This window comes from Siphateles boraxobius, unplaced genomic scaffold (assembly GCF_051911475.1).
Source record: "Siphateles boraxobius isolate OS27281-9 unplaced genomic scaffold, OSU_SipBor_1 18, whole genome shotgun sequence".
NCBI lineage: Eukaryota > Metazoa > Chordata > Actinopteri > Cypriniformes > Leuciscidae > Siphateles > Siphateles boraxobius.
In genome coordinates, this window is record NW_027508788.1 from 12,651,777 (window position 1) to 12,678,375 (window position 26,599).

The 26,599-nt window shown below is 39.1% G+C and overlaps 1 protein-coding gene across 2 annotated transcripts; it reads left to right on the forward strand.

Annotated features, from left to right (window-relative positions):
- Positions 1-301: 301 nt before the first annotated feature.
- On the forward strand, positions 302-6,464 carry LOC143741175 (uncharacterized). Of its 2 annotated transcripts, none has more exons than XM_077233604.1 (3): positions 302-394; positions 795-911; positions 4,466-6,464. In XM_077233604.1, the coding sequence occupies exons 2-3, from the start codon at positions 854-856 to the stop codon at positions 5,428-5,430; spliced, it is 1,023 nt and encodes a 340-aa protein (XP_077089719.1). In that variant the 5' UTR covers positions 302-394; positions 795-853; the 3' UTR covers positions 5,431-6,464. The 2 variants fall into 2 exon arrangements, with proteins under 2 accessions (XP_077089719.1, XP_077089720.1); XM_077233605.1 differs by having other exon boundaries at positions 308-390.
- The last annotated feature ends 20,135 nt before the right edge of the window (positions 6,465-26,599 follow it).

Below are 26,599 nucleotides of genomic sequence, written 5' to 3' on the forward strand. Positions count from 1 at the left end.
CCTCATCATTTCACAAATAAAGAAGGAATTTCACAGACTGAAAATAATTCATTGAAGAAAAACAAAACAAAACGTGTAAAGTCTTTCATAACGTAAACATGAATGTGCACGTGAGAAATCACACAGATAAAGATCTATTCTATTTCATTCCAGAGTTTAAATAATATTGTTTCCTCCTAACTCTTCAAGATCTAGAATATCTTGGCAGAATGTGCAACTTCACTGTATACTGCGACGCATTGCCTGTAATCCGCCAGTAGAGGCGCTCGAGCGACCGAAGCAATGACACACATCCGAGTCTAGGAGAAGAAGAGAAGTGAGCGAGGGAACATAAACATGAGAAGTGGAACACAGCCGTTCATTCTGCTCTAAATCTGCTGTTTTCAGACTGTGAGTACATTCATGTTATCATTTATTAGGAGAAATCTAAATCCAAACGGCTAATCGAGTCAGTTCATATATTGAATCAATCAGAAATGAATTGAAATTAACCGACTGATGTTGTTCATTACACTCGTGAAACATAAACTCGTTACTGACTGTTTTTAGGGCCCGAGCACCTATGGTGAGAGGACCCTCTTGGAATTGCTCTTGGAATTGAATTATTTCACATTGCAATTTGTGAAGATTATGAGTTGTGTTTTTATTTTATGTAATTAACAAATTAAACCTGGTAATCTGTTTTAATGTATGTAAATTATATCTGATGTAAGGGCAACATAAACATCGGCTTGAGTTGATTTGTTTCTAATAATGAGAGTTTAAATGCTGGGAATATTCCCATCTTCCCACAGGAGAAGAAGCAAGCAGGAGGAATTACTCCAGGAGAAACTACTGACATACTATTGTAAAGATGGAGATTAAGGAAGAACCCTGCAGAATAAAAGATGAAGATACAGAGGAACAAATAGGTTGGTGTTTTCCTTCATTCTCTTTAATGACTGATGAGGAACATTAAGATAAAAACTCACATATCCTCTTGAGACCCTGGCATAGACTTTATCCTCTGTAGAGGACATTATATTTTACCGAATTTGTCTGAGAACATAAATGTCACAGTTTTTCCTGTAAAGAGCACATTCAGGGCTTTTCAGAGATACCACATTTTTGGAGGTTTCACCTTGACAAATTCCTCTCTGTCTTTAAAAATGGCTGACATTGACTGAATGGTCAAATTTAGCACTCTTATGGAAATATTACAATACTTTGTAATTATCATTTAAATCTGAGTAATTTTCAAACTGTTTGTCGTAAATAAACATCTCAGAAAAACATAATTGGGTTTCAAATCAGAATATGTTAGGAAACGGCATTGATTTGTTATATGTCCTCTAGGGCTGCATGATTAATCCAGCACGATTTGGCATAGTGCGATTATGAAATGCCACGCCGCATTGCTGCAGTAATTCAGGCAAAAGGAGCCCCGACTAAGTATTGAGTGCTCTACATGCTCATACTTTTCATGTTCATACTTTTCAGTTGGCCAACATTTCTAAAAATCCTTTTTTTGTATTGGTCTTAAGTAATAATCTAATTTTCGGAGATACTGAATTTGGGATTTTCATAGCTGTCAGTTTTAATCATCACAATTAAATGAAATAAACATTTGGAATATATCAGTATGGTTGTAATGAATGAATATAATATCCAAATTTCACTTTTTGAATGGAATTACTGAAATCAACTTTTTGAAGATATTCTAATTATATGACCAGCACCTGTAAATCGCTATACAAATATATCAGAAGCTGTCATTAAGTCTTTATTTACAAAAACTTGGACACCACACGCGGCTATTGACTGACTACGAACAGGTAATAACTTAATTGCATTTTTCATTCGTTAATGTCTCGCGGTCTTGGTTTTGTTTTTTTGAACAATTAAATTTTGAGCTAAAAGTGTGTTGTAACGAAAGCATTACGGAACATGTACCGAGTAAAATATTACTGAAAATTGATTAGTAATGCCTTACACTACTGCGTTACAGCAAAAAGTAATATGTTACTTTAATGCATTACTTTTGTAACGCGTTACTCCCAACTCTGGACAAAACTGAGTTCTTTTTAACTGATAATAGCTCTTTAACGGGCAAAAACACACACAATTATGTCAAAATTCCTGTCGTTAAACTAGCAAAAGTGGATTTGGACACGCCCTAAGTGCACTTGCGCCGTGTGCTTTAGACCATCTGCTTAAAATAGGACCTACCCAAATATATACATATACATACATTTATTTAATTTGTTTAAAAAAAATCCCATTTTAAATTGCAAATCGTAAAAAAAAAAAAAACGCAATTAGATTTTTTCCCCAAATTGTGCGTGTGCTCTTTAGAGACACCAAGACTTACAGCATTACTTATCAGGACTTATCAGGCATTTTGGGGGGGAAACTACAAGTCAAAAAGGAAAGAAATTATATATCATTATTCCTATGTAATATGAGATATTCAAAGTTATTTCTCGCATTATTACACTTATTTTTTCGATTACATGTTGCCACAAGAACACAATAAAATTCAAATTACATGTATAGAATGTGACTACACATTTATAGCAATTTTATTGCAATCACATATTGCATAAAGTAAAATAGTATATCAAATAATTTTATTAAATTGTTTGGTTTGGTCTGGTATAAGTTTGGTTCAAAACGGCCTGAAAAATTGATTGGCAAAAAATAACATAAATGTTTTGCATATACATGTCTTATGCCATTTTATTTTCTTAGTGTCCTCTACAGACTAGGGGTGTAACGATTCACTCGTTTTCTCGATGCATCGATTACAAATCCTGACGATGCATATTATGCATTGATCCTGAAAACATGTATTTTTGAAACGTGAATCGTTTATTTCGGTCAATAATCGATTTAAAATGCTAAGAATCGAATAATTTTCGATTCTATAGCGATTCAGTGCTTTACAATATGTAAACATTAAATGACTACATGCGTGAATTAATGGAGGCGTACTTGTGCGACGTCATTTGGCGTCCTCCCAGCTCTCCTTCACAGATACTCGCTGCACTCTTTACCATCTTTCACTGGATTTCGCTCGCGCTCGGTCCCATATAGCTCTCATCTACAGATTTTTGAGCTCTCCTCAGGACAGCCACTGATGTTCACATGAGCAGATGACAGCTTTCTATCGAGAAAGCAAGTCTTGAGTCAAACCGCTCAAGCCATTTTTAAAGCTGCCATGTCATTGCGCGGGCACTGCTATGAAACAACGCGTTTGTTGCGTGGAAACGTCGCCGTTATTTTCTTTAAGATAAGATACTGAAGTTTTACGGAAATGGGTCATACCCGTCCTGAGCAGCTGAAGTAAAACCCCAACTATTCAAGGTGCGCATTTATTACATGGAAAGAGAAAACGCAAATAGACCTAAAATACACACGCTTCCTATGAATCATGAATGAAATTTAACTTTATGTCATTAAACTAAATGTACGAAGGAAACTACTGAAATAACTACAATATTAATTACACTGAAATAAGAGCGCGTGGTTTATCCATCAATCAGATGCGGATTAAAGTTGCATTCGTAATCGTTACTAGCCTATAGCAAAAGTAGACACCCGGCGCGTTTTCTCTCAGAATCATAGGAAAATGTTCAGTATAAAGAGAACAAAGAGTATTCCATGAGGAATACTTACTATTCCATGAGGAAAGTTAGTTAAGGTTTAGTGGGAAAGTTCATGGTATTTTTAGTCTCACAATGGAAGGATGTGCCAGGAACACTTTAAGGTTGTGTATCCATTAACATATCCTACAAAATAGTTAGGCTTTAAAAGTATTGTTAGTTCATCATGCTTTTTAAATCTTGGCTTACATTTCTACAAATGCTAATTTATAGGCTTTGGAAATATTTTTTATAATAATAAATTTATTAAAAACTAGCATGAACTAACATTAACAATAGAAAAAATTTTGTTGTTTTTTTTTTTGTCCCCACTCTCTGACCCCCGAAAACCACTGTGTAATTCACACCCTGACTAAGACCCATTGGGGGAAGAATTTAAATAATCCTATGAATGCATAGAAAAAATGAAGAATCGAAATAATTGAATCGCATCGAACTTTAATGTGAATCGCATCAAATCGAATCTTTCTGAATTTGCAAAAATCGTTCTTGAATCGAATTGAAAACCTATGAATCGTGAATCGAATCGATTCGTTGCCTAACCAAAGATTCACAGCCCTACTACAGACGTTTTTTTTTCACATACAAAAAAAAAATCTCCATTGGTTTCTCATGTTCCAAACAATGTAGACAAACTAAATTCACACAAAAAATATCTTATATTTTTGGTTCTCAGGAGGATACAAAAATACATCTAAAACTAGATAATAGTACTCAGTAGTAAACTAGATTTGTGCTAAATAAAGAACGAACTTTATTTCTTTGTTTCTCATTTGCCTTCTTAAATTCATTTTTGTGCTATTTAATATGTTGATTTTTAGACCCGATGGAAGTGAATGAAGACAAACGGCATAATTTCACAAATGAAGAGGGAAAACTGGAATATAAAAATGAAGACAAACAACATCTGTTTCAAAAACCTCATCATTTAAAAAATGATGTAAATGCAGTCGTTTCAAAGACTGAAGAGAATTCCCCACAAAAGCAAGCTGGAAAATCTGGAGACAAAGGATCTTTCACCTGCTCTAAGTGTGGAAAGAGTTCCTTATATAAATCACACCTTAAGAGACACATGATAATTCACACCGGAGAAAAAACGTTCACATGCACTCAGTGTGGACAGAGTTTCGGACATAAAGGACATCTAAATGATCACATGAAAATTCACACTGGAGAAAAACCGTTCTCTTGTTCTGAGTGTGGAAAGAGTTTCAGTCGCAAAGAGGACGTAAATGTGCACATGAGAATTCACACTGGGGAAAAACTGTTCACCTGTTCTGAGTGTGGAAACAGTTTCATCGATAAATCAGGCCTTAACCGACACATGAGATATCACACGGGAGAGAAGCCTTATACATGCTCTCAGTGTGGAAAGAGTTTCGGTTACAAAAGCCTTCTTAAAGATCATATGCTCTTTCACTCTGGAGTGAGATCATTCAGTTGTGATCAGTGTGGTAAAACATTTGTTTTGGCATCAGGCTTAAAAACACACCTTAAAACTCATGCTGGTGTGAAGCCTCACGTTTGTTCTTTTTGTGGAAAGTGTTTTTCACGATTGCAACATTTAAAAGAGCATGAGAGTATTCATACTGGTGTGAGACCTTATATGTGCTCTGACTGTGGAAAGACCTTTATTATTTCCAGCGACTTGATAAAACACCAAAGAGTTCATACTGGAGAGAAACCGTACAAGTGCTCACATTGTGGAAAGAGTTTCGCTCGGTCAGATTCCTTGAAAGTTCATGAGAGAATTCATACTGGAGAAAAGCCGCACCAATGCTCTTAATGTGGGAAGAATTTTACCCGATTATCTCAGATACTGTCTCATTGCCGGAGTTGTCTAATTCAGTTCTTCCCAACCACTGTGCCGTGACAGGTTGTCAGGTGTGCCATGGAAAATGATCAAATTCCAAAAAATAAGTAAAAATAAATGCTACAAATGAGAAAGTATCATCACTATGTAGGGCCGAAACCTTGTAACTCTATATTTCATAATTTTAGTTTGATAAGATAAATCTTATTGGTCATCCTTTACGTCTGTATGTGGGTCTTACAAATATTTAAAGGGTTCATATAATGGTACATGCTCTTTTACAAGTTGATTGTACTGAAATGTGTGTTGGCAGTGCCTGTACACAACCATCATATAATGATAAAAATCCATCCAGTGTTTTTGTTTTAATCTCCTTATATTGTGACACTACTGTATATTAGGGCTAAGTTAAATACATATAATTTATTTTACAAATGTGGAGGATAAAATACTTTGAGGTATGATTCAATTGGTTTCGAGCCCTAGTTGATGTTCTCTATCTTTTGTATGTGGGACTTTTATGTTTGGTGTAGAAACATCCTGTAGTTGGCAAAATTGACTTTTATTTTGACAGGAGAGCACCTTAGAGGAAGGCCTTGTTGAGTAGAAAAAGCAAGCAAGTTTTGTGCCAAGGGGATGCATGTTAGGTGATTCTGTTTGATACAGACAGTTAGGTGTTTTTTTATTTGAAGTCGATCATGGATTAATTACCCATTGAAGTTCAAGAGAAGACTTTGGTTTTTTGGTATTTTTGCCATTTCATCACGTTTGGAGGATTAGTACCATTTTTTTCCCCCTGGACATTTGGATTAATTTTCTTTTGGGCTCAAGGACTGAGGATTCATGTAGAAGGACAATGCTTCTCATGCATGGACTTTTTGATCAAGGACTCTCGGATAGGTGACAATTTTTCTGATTTGACTGTTATCAATATACATTGTTGGTTATCCTGCTTAGGACTGTCTATGTTTGATTTCAAGTATTAATACAGTTTTTTTCATTATTCACTCTTGCCTTGCGAGTGCCCTGGACTTTAAAGTGACTTCTGGTTTACTTAGGTTGCTAGCCGAGTTTGTTACAATATGTTTTCCCCTGCCTCAAATTGAGCCGTTCGATCTTGTGACGTCACTAGATCGGACGCCCCTCCCACAATTGCTAATTGACAGCAGCGTTTCAACACAGACCTGCCTTGAGCGAGCTGTCCTTGTAGTCCGCCATTGTTGATACTGTTGTGGCAAAAATTGTGTTAAACACTCATAGTCAAATTAATAAAAAAGGAAAGTATTTATTCTTGCAAGAATAGGTTCAGTCTAGTACACAGAAGTTACGCTGTGCAAGAGAGTGACACCCAACAGGAAGGTATGAGACAGCATTTATACTCTTTTCAAGGTTCCTCCTCACCCGCTGTACCTTTCACCCAACCAGATAAAGTTCCTTACTGCTGTTCAGTTTCTACTTAAAGACACAAACTGGTACTGAAATAAACTGGCCAAAACTGACCGTCCCTAAGGTCAGAGGTCCTGTCCCATATGTTCCTGAAACGTCACGCACAAGCACGTACACACATATACTTTTATACATTGAATAGGTTCTTTCTCTTATGATACCTGTCTGGGATCAATGACTATTAAAATTTCTACTACAATACACTGGAGCAGAATGGCGTCTAAGCGATTGTGGTGTTCTGTTTTTGGATGTAAGTGTTGTGAACTTCTTCTTCTCAAGTGTAGAAAAGACAGAGTTGCAGACCAGGAGATTGTTGAGGTATAAGTTCTTTATTTCGTCGCTGTAGTCATCTCAATCAAGTCCAGTCTAAGGCAGTATACATTTAGTTAATATACCCTTTCATGGGGAGGAGTTACATAAAGGTGGAAACAAAAGCATGTAAATGAGGCATACGGGTTAAGGAATGTGCCCTAGACTGAGAGTGTTACCAATCCTAATCCAATCAGCACAACAGTGTAATGTATCCAATCAGCCAGACTCTTCACCTATACCTTCACATTATCTTAATGGCCAGGCAGTGCATAAAGACAAAAGGCTATAGTCTCAGGGCTCTGACCAATTTAACTTACAATAGAGAGCTGGACAGACAGGAACAGGGAGGTTTGTGACATAATTTACCTTAGATACAAAATTCACACTAATAAACTTTCTCAGTTTCTATACTATTGTATTGGAAGCTCAATTAAACATTTAAATAAAATTTGTAATCCTACATTTCCCCCTTTGAGAGTTCTAAATAACTCTCACAAAATACAAATTTAAAGACTTAAAAGTTCATTCTTGTAACTTGTGATCGTTACAGGCACATAATGCGTGTTCTATGTTTGCTTTTCTGCAATTGCATGCTGACACAGAAACAAACATGCAAATTTAGGGTCCGTGAAGTTCTTAAGGGTAATAGTCTTTTCTGTTTGGAACTGTCATTTCTTTGTGAGGGGCGTGAGTCATTTGTTGAATGAAACACTTGATACTGTGGACGCATAGATAGTACGCTATTAGAAGAAATAACAGCAGAATTGCTATTTCCTTTATCCACAGCCAGGGTTTCCCAATCAAGTTTCCGAACCATGAAAAATTTACTTCAGTCATCTGGTGTAATTTTGCTGAAAGATCAAGAATGTCTTGTTGGATTTTGTTCAAGTTCTCTGTTGGATCCATTAAAACCCGGTGCAGCACTCAGGTCCGATGATGGTGCAGGCTCCTTCCGTTGCTAGAATGTAATCTAAGGCCACTCTGTTCTGTAAGATCATTATCTTGTGCGAAGCGAGAGTGTCTGTGATGTTACTGGTACGACAATCTTGATCATGTTGATGGATGACTGAAGGTTTCGTATGTGAGTCTCTGCGTTGTGTATTTTTTTCTTTTTCTTTTCTTTATCCTTTTGTGATAGTTGGCTCGGAAGAGGGTCAAGTTGTTTCTTGAGGTTTTCTTGTGGCTTCATACGCAGATGACGAGGTCAGTGCGTATGGGTCTCGGGAAGTCATCAGTGGTATCTGCACAGAGTAAGAAAGAAAACAAAAGACAGGAGAGCAGTATTTGTTCAAACACTAGGGTTGTAAACTTCCGAGTCTGCTAAGCAGTAGAGCAGTATTTGTTCAAACACTAGGGTTGTAAACTTTTTCTGGGTCTGCTATTGTCGTTCCATCTCTCCCTATTTCTTAATTCCTTTGACACCTAAAGAACAGTGAGGTAAGGATGGACTAGGATAGGGCCTATGAGGGAAGTCTTCACCCCAGGGTTAACCCCCGAAGCCTATTGCATTCGGTTCTTCCCGGGGCTCCTCACTGGTTCTGTGTCCTAACCTATCCCTGTTGGTGCAGGAACAACCTTACAGTGTGACACATGAGTCTAGGTTTTTCTTCCCTGACACAATACTGCAGCTGCTGTAATCAACATCACTTCAGTGTTTCCCCTACCATTGTTTTGGGGGGGCGCCCCGCCCCCCCAAAACGACCCCCCGCCCCCCCCTAAAATGCTGACGAAATCCAGTCATAAAAAAGGAATTTAGTGTATAACGCGGAATTTCACGGAATTTGTAAATTTGAGGAAAAAATAGAAAGCAGTTCAGTACACTTGAAATCAAATCGCGATGTAGACTAGTGTGTGTGAATATTAAAACACAAAGACTATTTAAATACGAATCCTGCATGTTCTGTGTGAATGAATGGTGCCGCCGACGCGCAGTTTCATTTACCACACACACACACACACACACACACTGAAGCACGTGTGACGCTTGCGCTATTTTTTGGCCTATATGAAGACACAAACGCATGAACTTCCTCTCCAGGCTCTAGATCCACTCTGAAAGTCACTTCGTAATAGGGTTGGGAACCGAGAACCGGTTCTTATGCAGAACCGGTAGTGTTTTTGGTTCTGATGCGATGTGTGGACGAAGTGCTGGGAGCTTATCCTTTAATAGCGACGTCTCACCACATAAATATTAAAATTGTAATGAATGCACTGTCCCTCGCGCTATTCGTATAACAAGTTAAAAAAAATTGCGTCAGATATCAACGCAGAGAGAGAGAATAAGACAGTAGAGCTGCACCATTAATCTTTAAACGATCTCGATTCAAACACCCACGCGATCTTATTCCTAAATGACAAAAACTTCACACCGGGACATTCAAATCTGTTTGCGCTGTCGCTGACATGAAACATCTAACGTTAGCTTTACTTTCTGTCTTTTCAACAACACCGTATCGATATTTCTGTGTTAAAAATATTCAAATGATCACAGAAGTACTGAGATAAAAGTTTATAGTTCGAGAATAAACACTGATGTTAAAACAGTTAATCACCTTTTGAAAGTCGCTTCAAATAACGAAAATTCGCTTCAGAATTTACAAAATGTATATAATGAGCGATTACATCATGAATGCCTTTTTTCAAAACGTGTTTTTGTCTTATCCTGAATCACTACGGTAAGGCTGTAATAAGCGTTTAGACTCAGACTACTTTACACTGGTCGGTTCGGCACTGCTGCGGAGTAGCCCAGTGCCTGCGTGACTCACTCGCGTCATTGACATAAACATAGAGAAGTAGCTCCGGCTACAATGTTCTTCCGCAAGACGCATGCATTTCTGTTTATTAACTGCTAGAGCACTTTAATCCAGTAAGGAAACAAGTGAAGTTTCACAGAAATCAATCATTCAAACCGATTTAAAAAATATTATGTTTCACCTGTCTGGATCTTACATGTGTGTTCAAGCATATTCTACCCCTTCTGAGAGGGTATTCCACTGCTGGATATACAATAAGATATAGGAGAGGTCCCAAATTATCCTTGAGAATGCAACATTTTTTATTTTCCTTCAGAAAAAAATATTGCTAAATAATATGTTGCATTTGTTGACATTGCCAGTCTGTTAAACTCATTTGACAAGTAGGGCCTATCAGAAATAAAACACAAAAAGGATTGTGTATTTTCCCCGTACAACTATTTGTATTAGTTTTAATAATTTTTATTGAATGGGAACCGGAACCGGAATCGTTTGGCGGAACCGGAATCGGAACCGAAAAATTTCTTACGATTCCCAACCATAGACAGTATGTTCCCAACCCTACTTCGTGATCATTTAACCGCTTCATTTGAGAACAACTATCATCATGACATAAACACAAAGAAACTCAAAAGGTCTTCACGGCAACCCGTCAAAATAAAAGTTCGGTTTAACTTGACAGAAATATATTACTGTTGTACATTAGAATTTAGATATGTCCCAATGTAATAATACACTAACACTAATCCAAATAAATTATCATCAAAACTGAAATTTTTAAGGAATAATCCATGTTTTAATTTTAACAGTAAAGCTCATTGTGCAGCAAGTTATTTGACAAAAAGTTTATTTAATTTCACATGATTAAAATTGATGATAAATGATACAATTTTTGTTTTATGTCTTCATTTTATTACCAGAAAAAACACAACACAGAATTAGTGTTAGTGTGAATTAGCGCAGAATTAATTAGTGTGACATTTTTTTTCATATATTTTAAAAAAAAGTATTGTTTAATGATTCATAATACATGATTTCAATTAATTAGACATGCTTTTTGATTGCAAAAAAATTACACCACGTATCCGTAACACGCCCGCTCCGCAACACTAGCAGTACACCCCCCCTAAAAAAGAATCCTAGGGGAAACACTGCACTTGATGTGGCCCATGTCACTTTGGTTCTAATGGAGGAAACGTCTTTGTACAGATCAATAATTGATTCAGGAGGCATCATTTTCTTCTGTGCTGCACTACCTGAACACACTTGTACAGTTGCATAGAAACAAGACTGTTTAGCTGCCATATCAGCAAGAGCATTACCTTTAGCTTCCGTAGTATTAGTTGTGAGATGTGCTTTCACTTTGATCACTGCTAATTTCTTTGGAAGTTTCATGGAAAACATTAGATCTTTCACTAATTCAGCATGCTTAATGGGGGATCCAGCAGAAGTTAGAAACTGTCTGGTTTGCCAAATGACACCAAAATCATGAATTACCCCAAAAGCATATCTGGAATCTGTGTAGATATTAGCAACTGATCCTGAAGCTAGCGTGCATGCTCTTGTTAGGGCTACTAGTTCTGCAGCTTGAGCTGAAAAATGATCTGGAAGACGTCCTGAAGCTAACACTTCCGTGGTGGACGTTACTGCATAACCTGCTCGTCTGTTACCTTCAATTACTTGAGCTGAACCGTCAACAAACAACTCAAATTCTGAATTCTCTGTGGGAGTTTCTTTTATTTCACTCATAGGTGTATATGTAAGCGTAACACAATCGTGTGTCATTTCTCCTTCATCCTCTAACAAAACTTCAGTCATAGCAGACATCATACATGAGGACGGATTCGTGACAGGTGCACGCTGTAAGACAATATTCGGGGCTGTGAGAGTTGCTAACCAATTTCCCCAGCGAGAGGAAGTGACAGAAGTGACTTTTGCTTGATTCATTAATGCGGACACTGCGTGCGGACATCTTACGTTTACAGACTGTCCTAACACCATTCCTGATGAAGCCTGAAGCGCTAGATGCACTGCCTGTACTGCTCTGAGGCATGGGCCCATACCTTGAGCTACTATGTCAAGTTTACCAGAATAGTAATGAATTGGGCGTAAACTGCCCCCATGATCTTGCATTAGACATGCAGTCATGAAGCTTAAATGTTCATGGACATAAAGCACAAATGGTCTATCAGTTTGGGCAATTCCTAATGCTGGTGCTTGACATAGTGCTCTCTTCAAATCATTGAACGCTTTGAGGTGACATTCTTCCATACAAACAGTATCAGAATCTTTACCATGGCCTTTCAACAAGTCATAGAGCGGCTGTGCAATTGAGGCATAGTCTTCAATCCAAGGTCTACAGTAACCTGCTGTTCCTAAAAATGATCGGAGTGTTTTAATGGTAGTAGGCGGGGGTATGGCTTTGACTGAAGCCGCTCGATCCTGTGTAATGGATCTATTTCCTGCACCAATTGTTTGACCCAGAAATGTGACTTGCTTTTTAGCAATTTGAGCTTTGTGAAAGCTGCATTTGTGTCCTTTCTTATGCAAATAGTCCAACAATGATGCCAATTCTGTTTGATGTACCTCGTGATCTGTTGAGGAAATCAAAATATCATCGACATATTGGATCATAGTGGACTGTTTTACCGGACATTCTGGGTCACACAAATCACGTCTGACAGCCTGATGGTATATGGTTGGGGAGTTTTGAAATCCCTGTGGCAAACGTGTCCACTGGTATTGCTCATAGTCAACTGTGAAAGCTAACCATGGCTGGCTGTCAGAGTGCAACGGTACAGAAAAGAATCCATTAGACATATCAATTACTGAAAAAATCTTACTCTCTAATGGTATGCCATTACAAATTGTGGAAGGATCTGCCACTAGAGGGGTGATTTTATCAATATTTTTATTGGCTACTCTGTAGTCTATTGTAAGTCTCCATGTCCCATTGGATTTCTTGATGGGCCAAATGGGTGAGTTACAGGGACTGTTGGTTTTAACTAGCACTCCTTGCGTCAGCAACTTTTCTACAATAGGTTTGATCCCCTGTATAGCTTCCTTATTGATTGGATATTGTTTGGTGACCGGAGGTGGAGTCCCCGTCAATTTTATTGGTTCTACACCTGTCAACAAACCACAATCATCCTTGTCTTTAGCCCAAATTGGATGATTCTGTAAGAAAGCATACTCTGGAGGGATTACATTATTGGTAGAAACTTGTGCTGAGGAAATTTGAATGCTAGCAGATTCTGAGGACACGTCTAAAGTTAGATGTATTTGTCTCAGGAGATCCATGCCTAAAATTGCACCTGTATTTAATGGAGCACATAACAATTTTGTAGTCAGAGTTTTTGGGCCAAATTGTACATCTATGGGCGGGGTTTCATACAAATCAGAATCTTCACCTATTACGCCAGTTAAAGAAAATTTGGTTTTCTTGTACGGAATGTCTAAACCTTTAGCCAATTTTGTAGGAATTATGGTAATTTCTGCACCTGTATCAAGCAAAAAATCAATTTCTTTCTCTTGTATGCTACCTTTCACAAAAATTCTTGTGTCATTATGATGTATTACAGGGGTAAGGTAGCTACTCACAGCCCCAACAATTAGTTTTTTTCCTGGTCTTTTTGTGCTCTTAAAAGAGCCTGAACAAGCTGTCCTAAAGTTTCAGTGGACACTTGCGGAACTGCTTCCGGGTTGTAAGCAGGCTGAGAAGGAGCAGAATTATGCATAGCATTTCTTTTTGTATCTTGCAATTTCTTCCTACACTCTTTCTCCCAATGTCCTAATCTTCCACAATAGTGGCAGCTCCCTTCTTTTTTAGACCACCTGTTTTCTTGTTTTGCTGTGCTAAATGTAGCTGCTGCTGCTACTCTCACTTTGGTTTTAACATCAGCATCTCTTTCCCATGCAGCTAACCTGTCAACGTTACTTCTGAGAGTTCTGTTAGACCAAGTTAGATCTAGGAATGGCAAAGCTCTTCTGTATTCGGCTACAAGGCCATCTGACCAGATACGAATTAGTGGTCCTTTGTCATCGAGCACACTTTCGGAATCATCCACTATTCCACTGTAAGTTATGGCTGACTGACAAAACCGTTCAGTATATTCATTTACCGTTTCTTCTTTCTTTTGTACACAGCTAATAACTCTAGACCAGTCTATTTTGGGTCCTAAGATAGTCTTTAGGATTTTCAAAACACCTTCTCTCATATAGCCTCTACTGGCATGTTGTAGTTCAGAAGTCACTGCAGATTCAAAACTGTTGAATTCAGAATCAGTTAAAATTTGTGACATTAACTGTGTGACTTCTGTTAACGACATGTCATATAGACGAATTTTGCTGATCAATGCCCTTCTAAATTCAGAAAACTGTTTACGTGGTGAGTGTAAACTCTCAGAGAGTCGTTCTATATCCTTAGGTCCAAGGGCTTTTGCGACAGTTTGTATTCGGACTACAGAAGGGTGGGTAGAAACACTTTCATTTTCCTCAATTCCCTGTGATCTTTTTCTAGCTCCACACACATAAACTGAATTAACAGGCTTATCAGTGACTGATTGGACGGCTACATCTGTTTCAAAGAACGTTCGTAAATCAGGGTAAATGTTATCAGGCTGACTTACTTCTTCCCCATCAGTTTTTTCTGCATCTTTGTTGCGGTTCAATTTCTTGGTTAAAGAGGAAACTTTAGCCCGGAGCTCATTAATCTGTTTCTCTAGCTCTGAGTTGCGTTTAGACTGTTCTGTAGCTAGTGCTAAACCAAATTCTCTATGGCAACATATTATGCCTTTCACATTGTTCTTGCGAATACTTGCTCCTAGTACTTTTTTACAATCATCTACCGACCAAGTTTTGTCTGGATGAATCTCATATTTCTGCGTTAGTTCTTTTCTAACTTTCTCAGTGACTATTAGGTTCATTTGTTCTCCTAACAGTGTTTTAAATTCACTATCTGACCACAAAGGAGTCGCAAGACCAAATTTTTCAGTTGTTGGAACCAGCCTAGCATTCGTTCTAACCATTTTGTGGATTTCTTTATCACACAATCAAAAACACTAAAACTTCTCTGATCAAAAGAGTCTACACTTATGTCACAGATCAAACTGTTGATAAACCTTCCTTGTTACCAACACATCACATTTAACTTCCCTGCCAGAAACAGAGGATGAAACACAAAATATTAGCACGTTACGCTAATCTTCCCTGAAAGAAACGGAAAGGATCTTTCACCTTCCTAACTTTTTAGAGGATAAAACAAAATTACTAGCATGTATTGCTAACTCTTCCCTGCCTGAAACAGAGGATCAAACTTTCCTCTCTAAAAGAAAAACTTTTAAAAGGGTAACCAAAATAAATAGCCTGTAAGACTACCTCTTCTCTGCTTGCACAGAGGCTAACAATATTTTAACTTGAATGCTAAAATCTTCCCTTTCTGCACAGAGGATACCAACAACTTCCCTGACTATTCAGAGGATCAAACTCTCTTCTCTAAAAGAAATTTTTTAGAGGGTAACACCACAAGGTAACAAACAACAAAACAAATAATTAGCAAAATAATACTAATCTTCCCTGCCTGACACAGAGGATATCTTTTTAACATGTGATGTTAAAAACGTCCCTGCCTGAACAGAGGATATATTTTCATCTTTAAAAGACAACTTCTAAAGGATAACTTTGGGTAATCAAACACTACAGCTGTCTGATAACTCTTTCTCTGACGGCACAGAGGATAATTTTTACTGGTTTTTCAACGGTTCTTTGAATGGAGTGAAACTCACCAAATTATTGTTGTATGGAAAAAATTCCGTCTGGAAACTCAGTCAGAGATCTTTGTTGAGCTTGGTTCTGGAACTCAGTTAGCTTTGTTGAGATCTTTGTTGAGATTCAGTTCTGGAACACAGTCAGCTTTGTTGAGATCTTTGTTGAGATTCAGTTCGCGAACTCAGGCAGCTTTGTTGAGATCTTTCTGGATTCAAAAGATTCAGTCGTGAACTGGAAAGTCAGATCTTTGTTGAGATCTTTGAGCTTTGAAGTTTCAAAAGTTCATTCTTTGTTGAGTTTCAGTTTCTCCATCCGGGTCACAGGGCACCATCTGTTGTGAACTTCTTCTCAAGTGTAGAAAAGATAGAGTTGCAGACCAGGAGATTGTTGAGGTATAAGTTCTTTATTTTGGCGCTGTAGTCATCTCAATCAAGTCCAGTCTAAGGCAGTATACATTTAGTTCATATACCCTTTCAGGGGGAGGAGTTACATAAAGGTGGAAACAAAAGCATGTAAATGAGGCATACGGGTTAAGGAATGTGCCCTAGACTGAGAGTGTTACCAATCCTAATCCAATCAGCACAACAGTGTAATGTATCCAATCAGCCAGACTCTTCACCGATACCTTCACATTATCTTAATGGCCAGGCAGTGCATAAAGACAAAAGGCTATAGTCTCAGGGCTCTGACCAATTTAACTTACAATAGAGAGCTGGACAGACAGGAACAGGGAGGTTTGTGACATAATTTACCTTAGATACAAAATTCACACTAATAAACTTTCTCAGTTTCTATACTATTGTATTGGAAGCTCAATTAAACATTTAAATAAAATTTGTAATCCTACATAAGTTTTTCAATATCAATCGGTCAACGAACTAACCTATACATAGGTAAACGCATAGTGTCTGTATCTACCCTGCCAGTACATAAAAAAAATAGATCAAAGTTACATTACGTTTACCAACCATTCAGAAACGTCCTGTTCGAGCCTTAAAGAGCATATTGCAGGTAAAAAAGAAAATCAAAATTAATATATAACCTTGTATGAAAATACCATATGAAAAGTTAATGCTTGATATTAAATGTTTTAAAACGACATAAGGGCACTAATTTAGTAGATAAAGTGAGCGTTTCTTGGACTGCTCGTAAAAACGGCTTTTTTTTCAACATCGCGTCATTTTACGTCACGACAGGGAGCCTCAGCTCAGTGCAGACTTCAGATTAGGCTGGTATTAAGTAAGAGCTATCGTGAGTCAGTGTGGTTTCGGTAGTTTTTGTATTTTAATTTATCATCATCATGGTAAATTATTGTGTTTGTGGAGGTTGCAAAAACTCCGGCCCGTCAGGACATTGAGTCCACAGGTTTCCATAACAAGAAAAAGGACGGTGCTATATATCTTTCGTGCCTGGTGCGGGTTGTGCAGGTGAAGAGACGGCATTTCTCTTCCGCATCGGCTTCGAAAAACACGGTCGTGTGTAGCATTCACTTCAGATCGTAGGATTATCATCCCGGCGATATGATGGAGTTTAACATGGGATGCCGAAGCAAGAATACTGAACGTCTTATACTGTACCAATGGCATCAAATAGTGTGATATAGGTAGTCATACCCTTAATAGAGGCAACTTGTAATTGAAAAAGAAAATTACTAGGTTGTTTAAATATTCAAATCTTTAATTTTCTGTTTATGTTATAACCCAGGTGAAAAATATGTGTTAAAAATGTACTTGAGTATGTTTTTAGTACAATACAAACATACTCAAGTATAGTTTTTATACATTTAATAGTATTTACCCTAAACATACTCATGTCTGCTGGCCTGATATACGATGGTAATAATCTGTACAATATTGTGAGCACAGTGTATATCGTTAGCGAACGTGTATATCTTAAGTTCTCAGCTAACACTGGTCTCTCTCACCAAGACACCTCTCCTGTTCTCCACTGGTTCTCCTCACACCACAACTCAATTTGTCTCTGACCGTTCTGTCTAACATTAATCCTGGCCTGTCCCTGCTCTCTTGGCAGCATAGCAGGCTCACAATTGTACGGCTGTGGTCCGTCATACGAGTAAGTATTTCCTCAGCGTCCGAAATGTCATTGCGATCCATTGTTTTCCTGTTGTCTGAATCGACCGCTCTCCCGCCCGTTAAGTCACGCCGGCCACGCCCATTTTCAGACGCAGAAGTACAATTTTCTCACAAAAACGTCTCCAGAAGCTTCTGTAGCGTATTTATAAGTATATTTTAAAGAAAATATAGTTCCTACATTATTTTTCTATACATTGACTCGTTGGGTCCTCTAACCTGCAATATGCCCTTTAATTGTCGAACTTCTTCGGGGCCGTCATCTTGTTCCGGGACCGACTCCGGTTCAAATTGGTATGGTTGCACTGATGTGTCCTCAGAGACTCCCTCTGACATTCTTTCTCCAAAATATACCCTCAACTGTTGTCAAGGCAACACTCCACATGCGTTGTGTCAAAACGCCCCAAAGAACAGAGGGGCGGAGTGAGCAAAGCTCATTATCATTTAAAGGCATATGCACTGAAATGGCGTGCTGAAAACAGAGCTGTTTTTGACCAGGTAAAAAGTGTTTCCTTACAATACTAATGAGAATTTTTAATAAAAGTATATTACAAAGTTTTCATTTAGACCCTAAAGATTCATATTAACTTGTACAAAAATGGCATTATATGACCCCTTTAACCAATAAAAAGCAATTAAAATGTTTTGACTTAACCTCGTAACTGCATTGGCTCCTCTAACTGTCAGTCAAGCCTCATAACTCCATCCTGCCTCCATTTATAATGAAGTGCCATGCACAGGAGATCTCTGCTTGTTTGCAATGCAAGGGTAAGGAACAGATAAAGAACTGATGTTTGAGTAAGTACAGAATTTTTCTTTCTCAAGAAACACTGTAAGGGGTTTTGCACCGGATAGTTCTAGGAACTAACCACCAGGGTGGATCTCCGAGATATAATTGTTCCCCGAGGAACGGTTTTCTGGTTGCATTCGCACCGCCAGTAGGAATTCTGAAATGATGTAAGCCGCACTTGTTGTTGTAACTTATTTTAACTGTGTGGCGGCCCTTTATTTTGATGGTGCTGAGTACGCCAGAGAATGAGCACACAGCGCTCGCATTCTCCCTGTTCGTTAGTTTATGATCTGTCTAACAGTCCTGTCTAATACGATATTAGATAGAACTGTTACATAGAAAGTAGACAGTAATGAAAAGTTATTAGAGTGTGTCATGTGGTTGATGTCCAGTGTCGCCAGCTGAGCAGAAATACATAATCATGCACCAAAAACCGTGAACTTCCACCAATAGTTCTAGGAACTATGAAAAGGTTTCTCCTGAGCGAAAGCCCCTAATGTCCATAAAGGCTCACATTTTTTTGTATTTGAAGAGCGGAGAGTATTCTAAGTCTTTGCCGTAGTTGAAGTCAAATATACTGTTTCAAATATCCAATGCATAGTACTTCATCTTTTGTATGAGATTTGATCAAGATATTTCAAGAAACGCTGTTGGCTCCTGAAGCCAAATCTCCAATTGTAATATAAACCTTTTAAATCCAATAAACATTGTTTCATTCACATGTTTTTTTGTTTTGTTTCGTTTCATTTTCATGTCAGGCATTTGATATAGACGAGGTGTGTAAGGCTGGGTAACGAGTTCAATACTTTTTAGGTACCGACCGAATTGCCTCGATACTATCGAGTAGCGAAAAATGACATGTTTTTCGGTTCCAGATTTCGATACCTAAGGAGTTAACTCGTCAACGTCAGTGCTCAAACAAATACATATGAAATTCACATACACGCAAACTCTACACACACAAGACGCGCGGAACTGTCTGCGCACATACTCATATGAGATGCGCGCGTGCACGCACAAACTCTCCACGCGCATACTTATATGAGACGCAAGCACACACACAAACTCGCGCACATACTCAATGACGCGCGAGCACACACACACACACAAACTCTCCGCGCACATATTCATATGAAACGTGAGCGCACACACATAATACCTTAAAAATGTGGAAAAGTCGTGTGGGTACATTTCTCCAGGCTCGATGCCAACAGCACGCGATCCAGTATTTGCGGTAAAATAATTGCTGCAAAGACCTGTACCACGACAAATATGATGAAGACCTTGACAGTGCTTGGAGTAAACAAAATTTGCTCCATCTTCGACTGGCCAATGAAGAGATACATAAGCATGCCGTCCAAAAACCGCGTCTCTGTAGGCAGCCTAGGCTCTGAGATCTGCACACAAAAACAAATGTGTACAACCAACACTCAAAACCAAAATAAAGTGTTCCAACCAATCACTGACAGGGGCGGGTGTTGTGAGGTTTTGCGCTCGTGCACGGCTGGATGCGAAATCGGAGGAACACCCGCCCCTGTCAGTGATTGGTTGGAACACTTTATTTTGGTTTTGAGTGGTGGTTGTACCCATTTGTTTTTGTGTGCAGATCTCAGAGCCTAGGCTGCCTACAGAGACGCGGTTTTTGGACGGCATGCTTATGGGGCGGGCAGCTAGTGGATCGTTAGGAAAGATTAGACATTTATTTTTGGGCCAGAAATCACTGATACAACCTTTAAAGTTATCAAAGGTGACATTAAAACATGTGTAATGTTACAAAATATTTCGTTTTTAAATAAATGCTGTTCTTTTGAATTTTTTATTCATCAAAGAATCATGAAAAAATGTATCATAGTTTCCAAAATATTAAGCAGCAAACTGTTTTCATAGTTCTGAAGGGTCATGTGACACTGAAGTAATGATTTTGAACATACAGCTTTGAATTCAATTCAGTTCAATAAATTACATTTTGAAATATATTCAAATAAGATTTTAAATTGTAATACTATTTCACAGTATTACAAGTTTTACTGTGTTTTTTATTTTAAAAAATCAGCTTTGGTGATGAGCTCTTTATAAAACATTTTTTGTTCCTTTGTGCTTTTTTGTTCCTTTTTGCACTGGCTTAGGAGCATGAGTCAAACTGAAAAAATAAAACCAAAGTTTTTCTGAGGTAATGTGTTATGTAATCTTGTTAAAATGGATTTCATAAAATTGGTATCGAAAAAAGTATCGTTAGGAACCGGTATCGAAACTGAGGTATCGAAATTGGCAACGGATCGAAAGATTTTTAACAATACCCAGCCCTAGAGGTGTGACAGAAGTAAACTTAACAAATGAACATTTAATTAGAAATAAATTAAACGAAAATAAAAAAATTAATTAAAGACAAAGAAAAGAAAAACAATACAGGAGAAGAGGAAAAGACGAAGGGCACCAAGGTCCAACTCAGACCTAGTCTTCAGGACGCCCACATACAGCTCAACGGCTAACCTGTCTACCCTCGTTTGATGTAATTCTTCCATATGGCTTTATCCAAACTCTCCCCAAGAATAACTTTTAATCAAATTATTACTTACCAAATAATCAAACTCACAAACTCATCCAATTATCTTTCACCTAACTGTTTTACTAAATAGGCCTACCAAAGAATTGACTGAGCTTTTCTCAGTTTGATCCCGGACGAGCCCCCTTAATGTTATGACCACCTGGCTCTAGGTGAAGCAACATTACAAAAGATATTCAAGAGAATAAATGGGTGTGCCAGATGAATCCTCGATTTGAGCCTTCTGTTGTTAACGTAGAAATCACGTGACTAATGACAAACCAGGCCTTGTTTTGTGTGGAATACTTCAACGGCTTGCGCCACCTTGTGGGTGTTTTCAGTAGTAGTAGAAGCAGTAGCAGAACTAGAGTCAGAGAGTTGTCATTGTCCTTGTTGAGTCATATATGTGTTAGGGCTGCATATTATTACATTATATCAGGTTAGATTAGTTATAGTATATTTATATATTATAGTTTATATATTTATATATTTATAGTTATTATTAATTATATTAGCATATTAAAATTTGAGATTTATACATAGTATAATGTATAATACATAGTAATGTATAATACATTGTAAAAGTAAAGCGTTGCTTTTATATTATTTGTAACAGAAAAGGCAAACAATTAGGCTAAAATTCTTTCTCATTTACCGTCAACACTCAGCAAATGCACATCTACATCATTTAAACAAATCTCTGAATATCTAATAAACATTTAATTTCACAAACCTTGTAGATTTTATCGAATCCAGCTGTGATATCTTGTGAAGTATGCATTTGTGATGCAAGTATGCATCATATGCATACATATTACTTTATCTTTTGTTTTAAAGACTAAAGGCACTATAATCTTTTTCCAAAAAAGCAGAGCCATAGTTAATGTGAGAACTTTACATGCAACTCTGTGTAATTTATACTGAATGGGTTTTTGTTTATTTTTACACCGCAACAGGACATCCAAGGTTCCCTCGTATTGCGTAAGGCTAGCTTACGCTATGGGAAAACTCCTTTTCTCGAGAATATTGAGGAATTGTTTTTTTAAAACGCAGTGCAGCTGCACAGCAGACACAGATGAGCGGATAGCACGGTCATTGGCTGTGCTGTGCTGCGGCAACTGCACGAACCTATGGCGAGGCGGCTCAGACGTGGAACCAATCAGGCTGCTTCGCGCCTTGGCACGTCAGAGCTCGCCAGAATAGGCGTGGCCTAAGCCCTTATATTGGCCCATTCAGCCAAAAGGAATTCAGGTTAAGTCGACTGAAGCGATCCCTTATTCAAAGCACAATAGCACGGCGGGTTACGCAATACTCGTTCCCTCTTCTCAGGGAACCGAGGTTACTTAAGTAACCGAGATGTTGCCTTTCGAGAGGTCTCTCGTATTGCGTAAGGCTAGCTTATGCTATAGGAACCCCCTTCAATACCCAGTGCGTGCTTAACTTAACTTAACTTGTTATTAAATTAATATTAGGAACTACGATTAATTTGCCTTGCCTAAATTCATAACGACATCACCACATAGCCTAAGACTTGTGACAACACCGACACGCGCGTATGAGGACTCCTCTAAGAAAATGTTTTAAAAACAGAATAAAAAACTAGGCCTACATCCCACATCAAAATTGAATTGCAAGGTGATCCACTCACAAATTGTCAAGAGTGCTTGTTTCAAGAGTGCTTGTTTGTCGCATATCTTATACAGATCCAAGATGAAAACGGCATCGTTGTTTGTCAGTATTTTGTTTCCATAGCACATTAACAAAATGTTTAATGACACTAATAACACTATAAACAATACAATTAAATATTTATAATAATAATTTAACTAAAATTAGGCCAGTCTTTAGTTCACGAACACAGCACAACTCTACCATCTGTGAAAATCAAAAGCAGCTTCAAACACTTGTTTAACAAGAAATATTCTTCTAATTTTTTCACTGTCATCATATAGGTCCACAAGATTTCCATTACACGAGAGTAGGTGTTAAAACTTCATGCTGATTTGTACTCAGCTTTCGCCAAGATAATCAACAACTAAGACGTAGCTTTACAGTAACCTATGCTTCTCCATCCATTTACGCTTCTTTCCATCTGGTGACGTGAATCTCCTTCTGTCTGGTGTTAATAGCTGCAGTGTATTGCGCGTCAACACACACAACGGCTGCAACCACAGTGCGGTCCCCCCATAACAACCCTCTGGACTGAGTGGAGTAGGGAACATCTCTAGGGTCTTCAAGTGGGCACCTTCCGTCCTCAGTGTTTCGTCGACTAGCCCACGACACCTCAAGAGGGCTCGACAGTGATTCTGGCGTCCCAGAGTCACCCCCCTCCGTCCCCCACTCAACTCAACCCAGCTTTCTGACCTCCACCTCCCTCTTGCTGCTGAGACCTAACCACAATCTAACAATCTGTCCGCAACCCAACCATACGCGCCAACCCGTTTGACTAAGGCTGGCGAGCCCCACTGGTGCGTTAATATGCAGTTTCAGTGGCAACGGTTCCGTATGGCATACCACCTACCACAAAACACAATATCTGCCCAACCACCCGTCATTCACGCAATATACACAGGAACGTAATGACTGTAAATACTATACAACCTATACAAATAAACCAACAGACTCTTTAAGTTTTCAAGAAATCTACAAAACCGTAGCATGGCGGCCTGTACACAGCCAGCTAGAATCTTTCCGTCTCAACCACAGCCAGTTGCTGCTCCTTTCTGCTGCTTCAGATAAGTTCTTTACTGTGCGACGCAACTCTTGGCCACTGAATCCGACGTCTCTGAGGAACCGTGTTGTAAAGTGTGCCACATAACCTCGACAACCCACTTCCACTGGATAAACCTGGACTCTCCATCCTCGCTGTTCTGCTTCAGTGGCCAGATGAGCATACCGCAGTTTCTTCCTCTCATATGCCTCATCTACCGCATCCTCCCATGGCACTGTTAACTCTATCAGTTGAACAATGCGTGCTGATCCACAAAAGAATATCTGGTCGTAGGTTAGTGGTGGCAATCTCAGGTGGAAAAATAAGCCGTTGATCAAAATCAGCCAGGATCTTCCAGTCCCTAGCAGCTTCCAGTTGTCCTGGGCTAGAATTGGTGTTAGCACCTTTTCTTGGTGGTTGCTCGCCTGGGCGGTGGAATATTGTCTTCTGCGTGTAATGTTTTGCTAGAACAGGCGGCAACTTATTGGTCATACTACGCTTGCCTTCCAATGCTAAAGCCAAACATCGCAATACTTGGTCATGGCGCCAAGTAAACCGACCCTGGCTAAGAGCCACCTTACATCCTGTCAATATGTGCCTTAATGTGGCAGGTGATGAACACAAAGGACAAGAGAGATCCTCTCCTACCCAGAGGTTTAGGTTCTGCGGTGATGGGAGAACATCATATGTTGACCTAATAAGGAAACTGATCCTACTCTCTTCCATTGACCAAAGGTCTTGCCTGCCCATTTTGCATTGTTCCACACTCTCCCATAGGGGTGCAACGGATCAAAAAACTCAGGGTTCGGATCGTTTCTCGGATCAGAGTCACGGATCGGATCATTTTTCGGATCAGCAAAAAAAAAAAGGCCTCATGTCTGCACCTATAAATACAAATGATAGCTAGGCCTGTCACGGTAACACATTTTGCTGGACGATAAATTGTCCAAGAAATTATTGCGCTAAACTATAATATTGATGATAAACGATAATATTGTCGTTCTGAGACCATTTTCATCTAAAATAATGATAATGGCATAATAATGCAGGTACACCTTTTCAAAGATCAATAAACTTTTATTTCTAAAGACTATTTAACACTGAAAACATTTTAAATATATGAACAAAACAACCAAAAACAAAAGCAATGGACTCTCATTCTCTGTTAACAAAAAATGAACTTACCAATGTGTTCACACTGAGAATCGTATGCATCATGTAGGCTACTGTGTGAGCATGCGTCTCATATGAGTGTGTGCGCGGAGTTTGTGTGTACTCGCGTCTCATTGAGTTTGTGCGCGAGTTTGTGTGTGTGTGTGTGCTCGCGTCTCATATGAGTAGGTGCGTGGAGTTTGTGTGTGCGTGCGCGTCTCATATGAGTAGGTGCGTGGACTTTGTGTGTGTGCGCGCGTGTCTCATATGAGTATGTGCGTGGAGAGTTTGTTTGTGCGCACATCTCGTGTGTGTAGAGTTTGCGTGTAACGTTATGTGCGAGAGCGACTTTAGGTGTGTCTTTGTGCAATTCATATGCATTTGTTTGAGCTTTCAGCAGTATACATGTATGTTTGACTACTTAGTATATGTGTATGCAAGTGTTTTATGTGTGCGTGAATGAAGTTTGATTTTTTTTAAGCCCTAGACTGCGCCTCATATGAGGGAGAGAGAGCGCGCACGCGAGAGAGAGAGGGACGAGCGAGAGCCTGGTAGTGCTGCGTGAATGTTTTCACTCCTGTCAGTGAAACATCGGGGCGATGTCGCTTCAAATGCGTGGCCATGCTGCCACAGTGCCTACACACGGTTTTATCCACTAACCTCTTTCCTTCATCATTATATTTGAAAGGGAAGCCAAAATGCTCCCATACAGGGGATTTAAATGACGCGGGGCGTTCAAGCTCCTCTATTCCTCCGCTCGCCATGACCACGCTGTGTGTGGACTGAACATGCCGCATGCGCACAACTTTTTTTTTTTTTTCATAAATCAATCCGCGGATCACTTGTGTGCCGAACCTAAGATATTGATCCGAACGGATCACGGATCAATGATGATCCGTTGCACCACTACTCTCCCATCTCATCCACTCTCCCTGCTTGGCCTGGGAAATGGCCTTTATACATCTCATCCTCTCCTCCTGCTTTCGCACCTCGTTGACTACACGCTTCCTCCTTTGAGCTGGGCCTACCTTCTGCCATTTAGGAGGAGCTAAACTCAGCCCAAAACCCCCTCTTCCATGCTGTACCTGTCCCACGATATCCCCAATCCATGCTGTACCTGTCCCACGATATCCCCAATTTGCAGCCCCACCGGGGCTGCCTCCCTTACACATTTGTCGCGTGACTCTGCTAAAGTCATTTCCAGTCTGACCTTGGCACACTTAAACTCCTCGGTTAAAGCAGAGACTGGCAGCTGCAATACTCCTTTACTATAAAGTCCCACTCTGCGGAGGCAGCGTGGAACTCCCAACCATTTCCTGATGTATGAACTTATTAACGCTTCCAGCTTATCCACTGTTGTCAAAGAAACCTCGTACACAGTCAGTGGCCACAGCAACCTTGGCAGTAGAGCAAACTGAAAGCACCAGAGTTTCAGTTTGCCTGGTAGAGCACAGCTGTTTATGCTCTTCAACCCTTCCACTGCTTGTCGTCTAACTTCTCCCACTCGAACTGTGTCCTTTAGATCCCCATCGTACCATCTCCCTAGACTCTTCATTGGCTTCTGAGAAACTGTTGGTATTG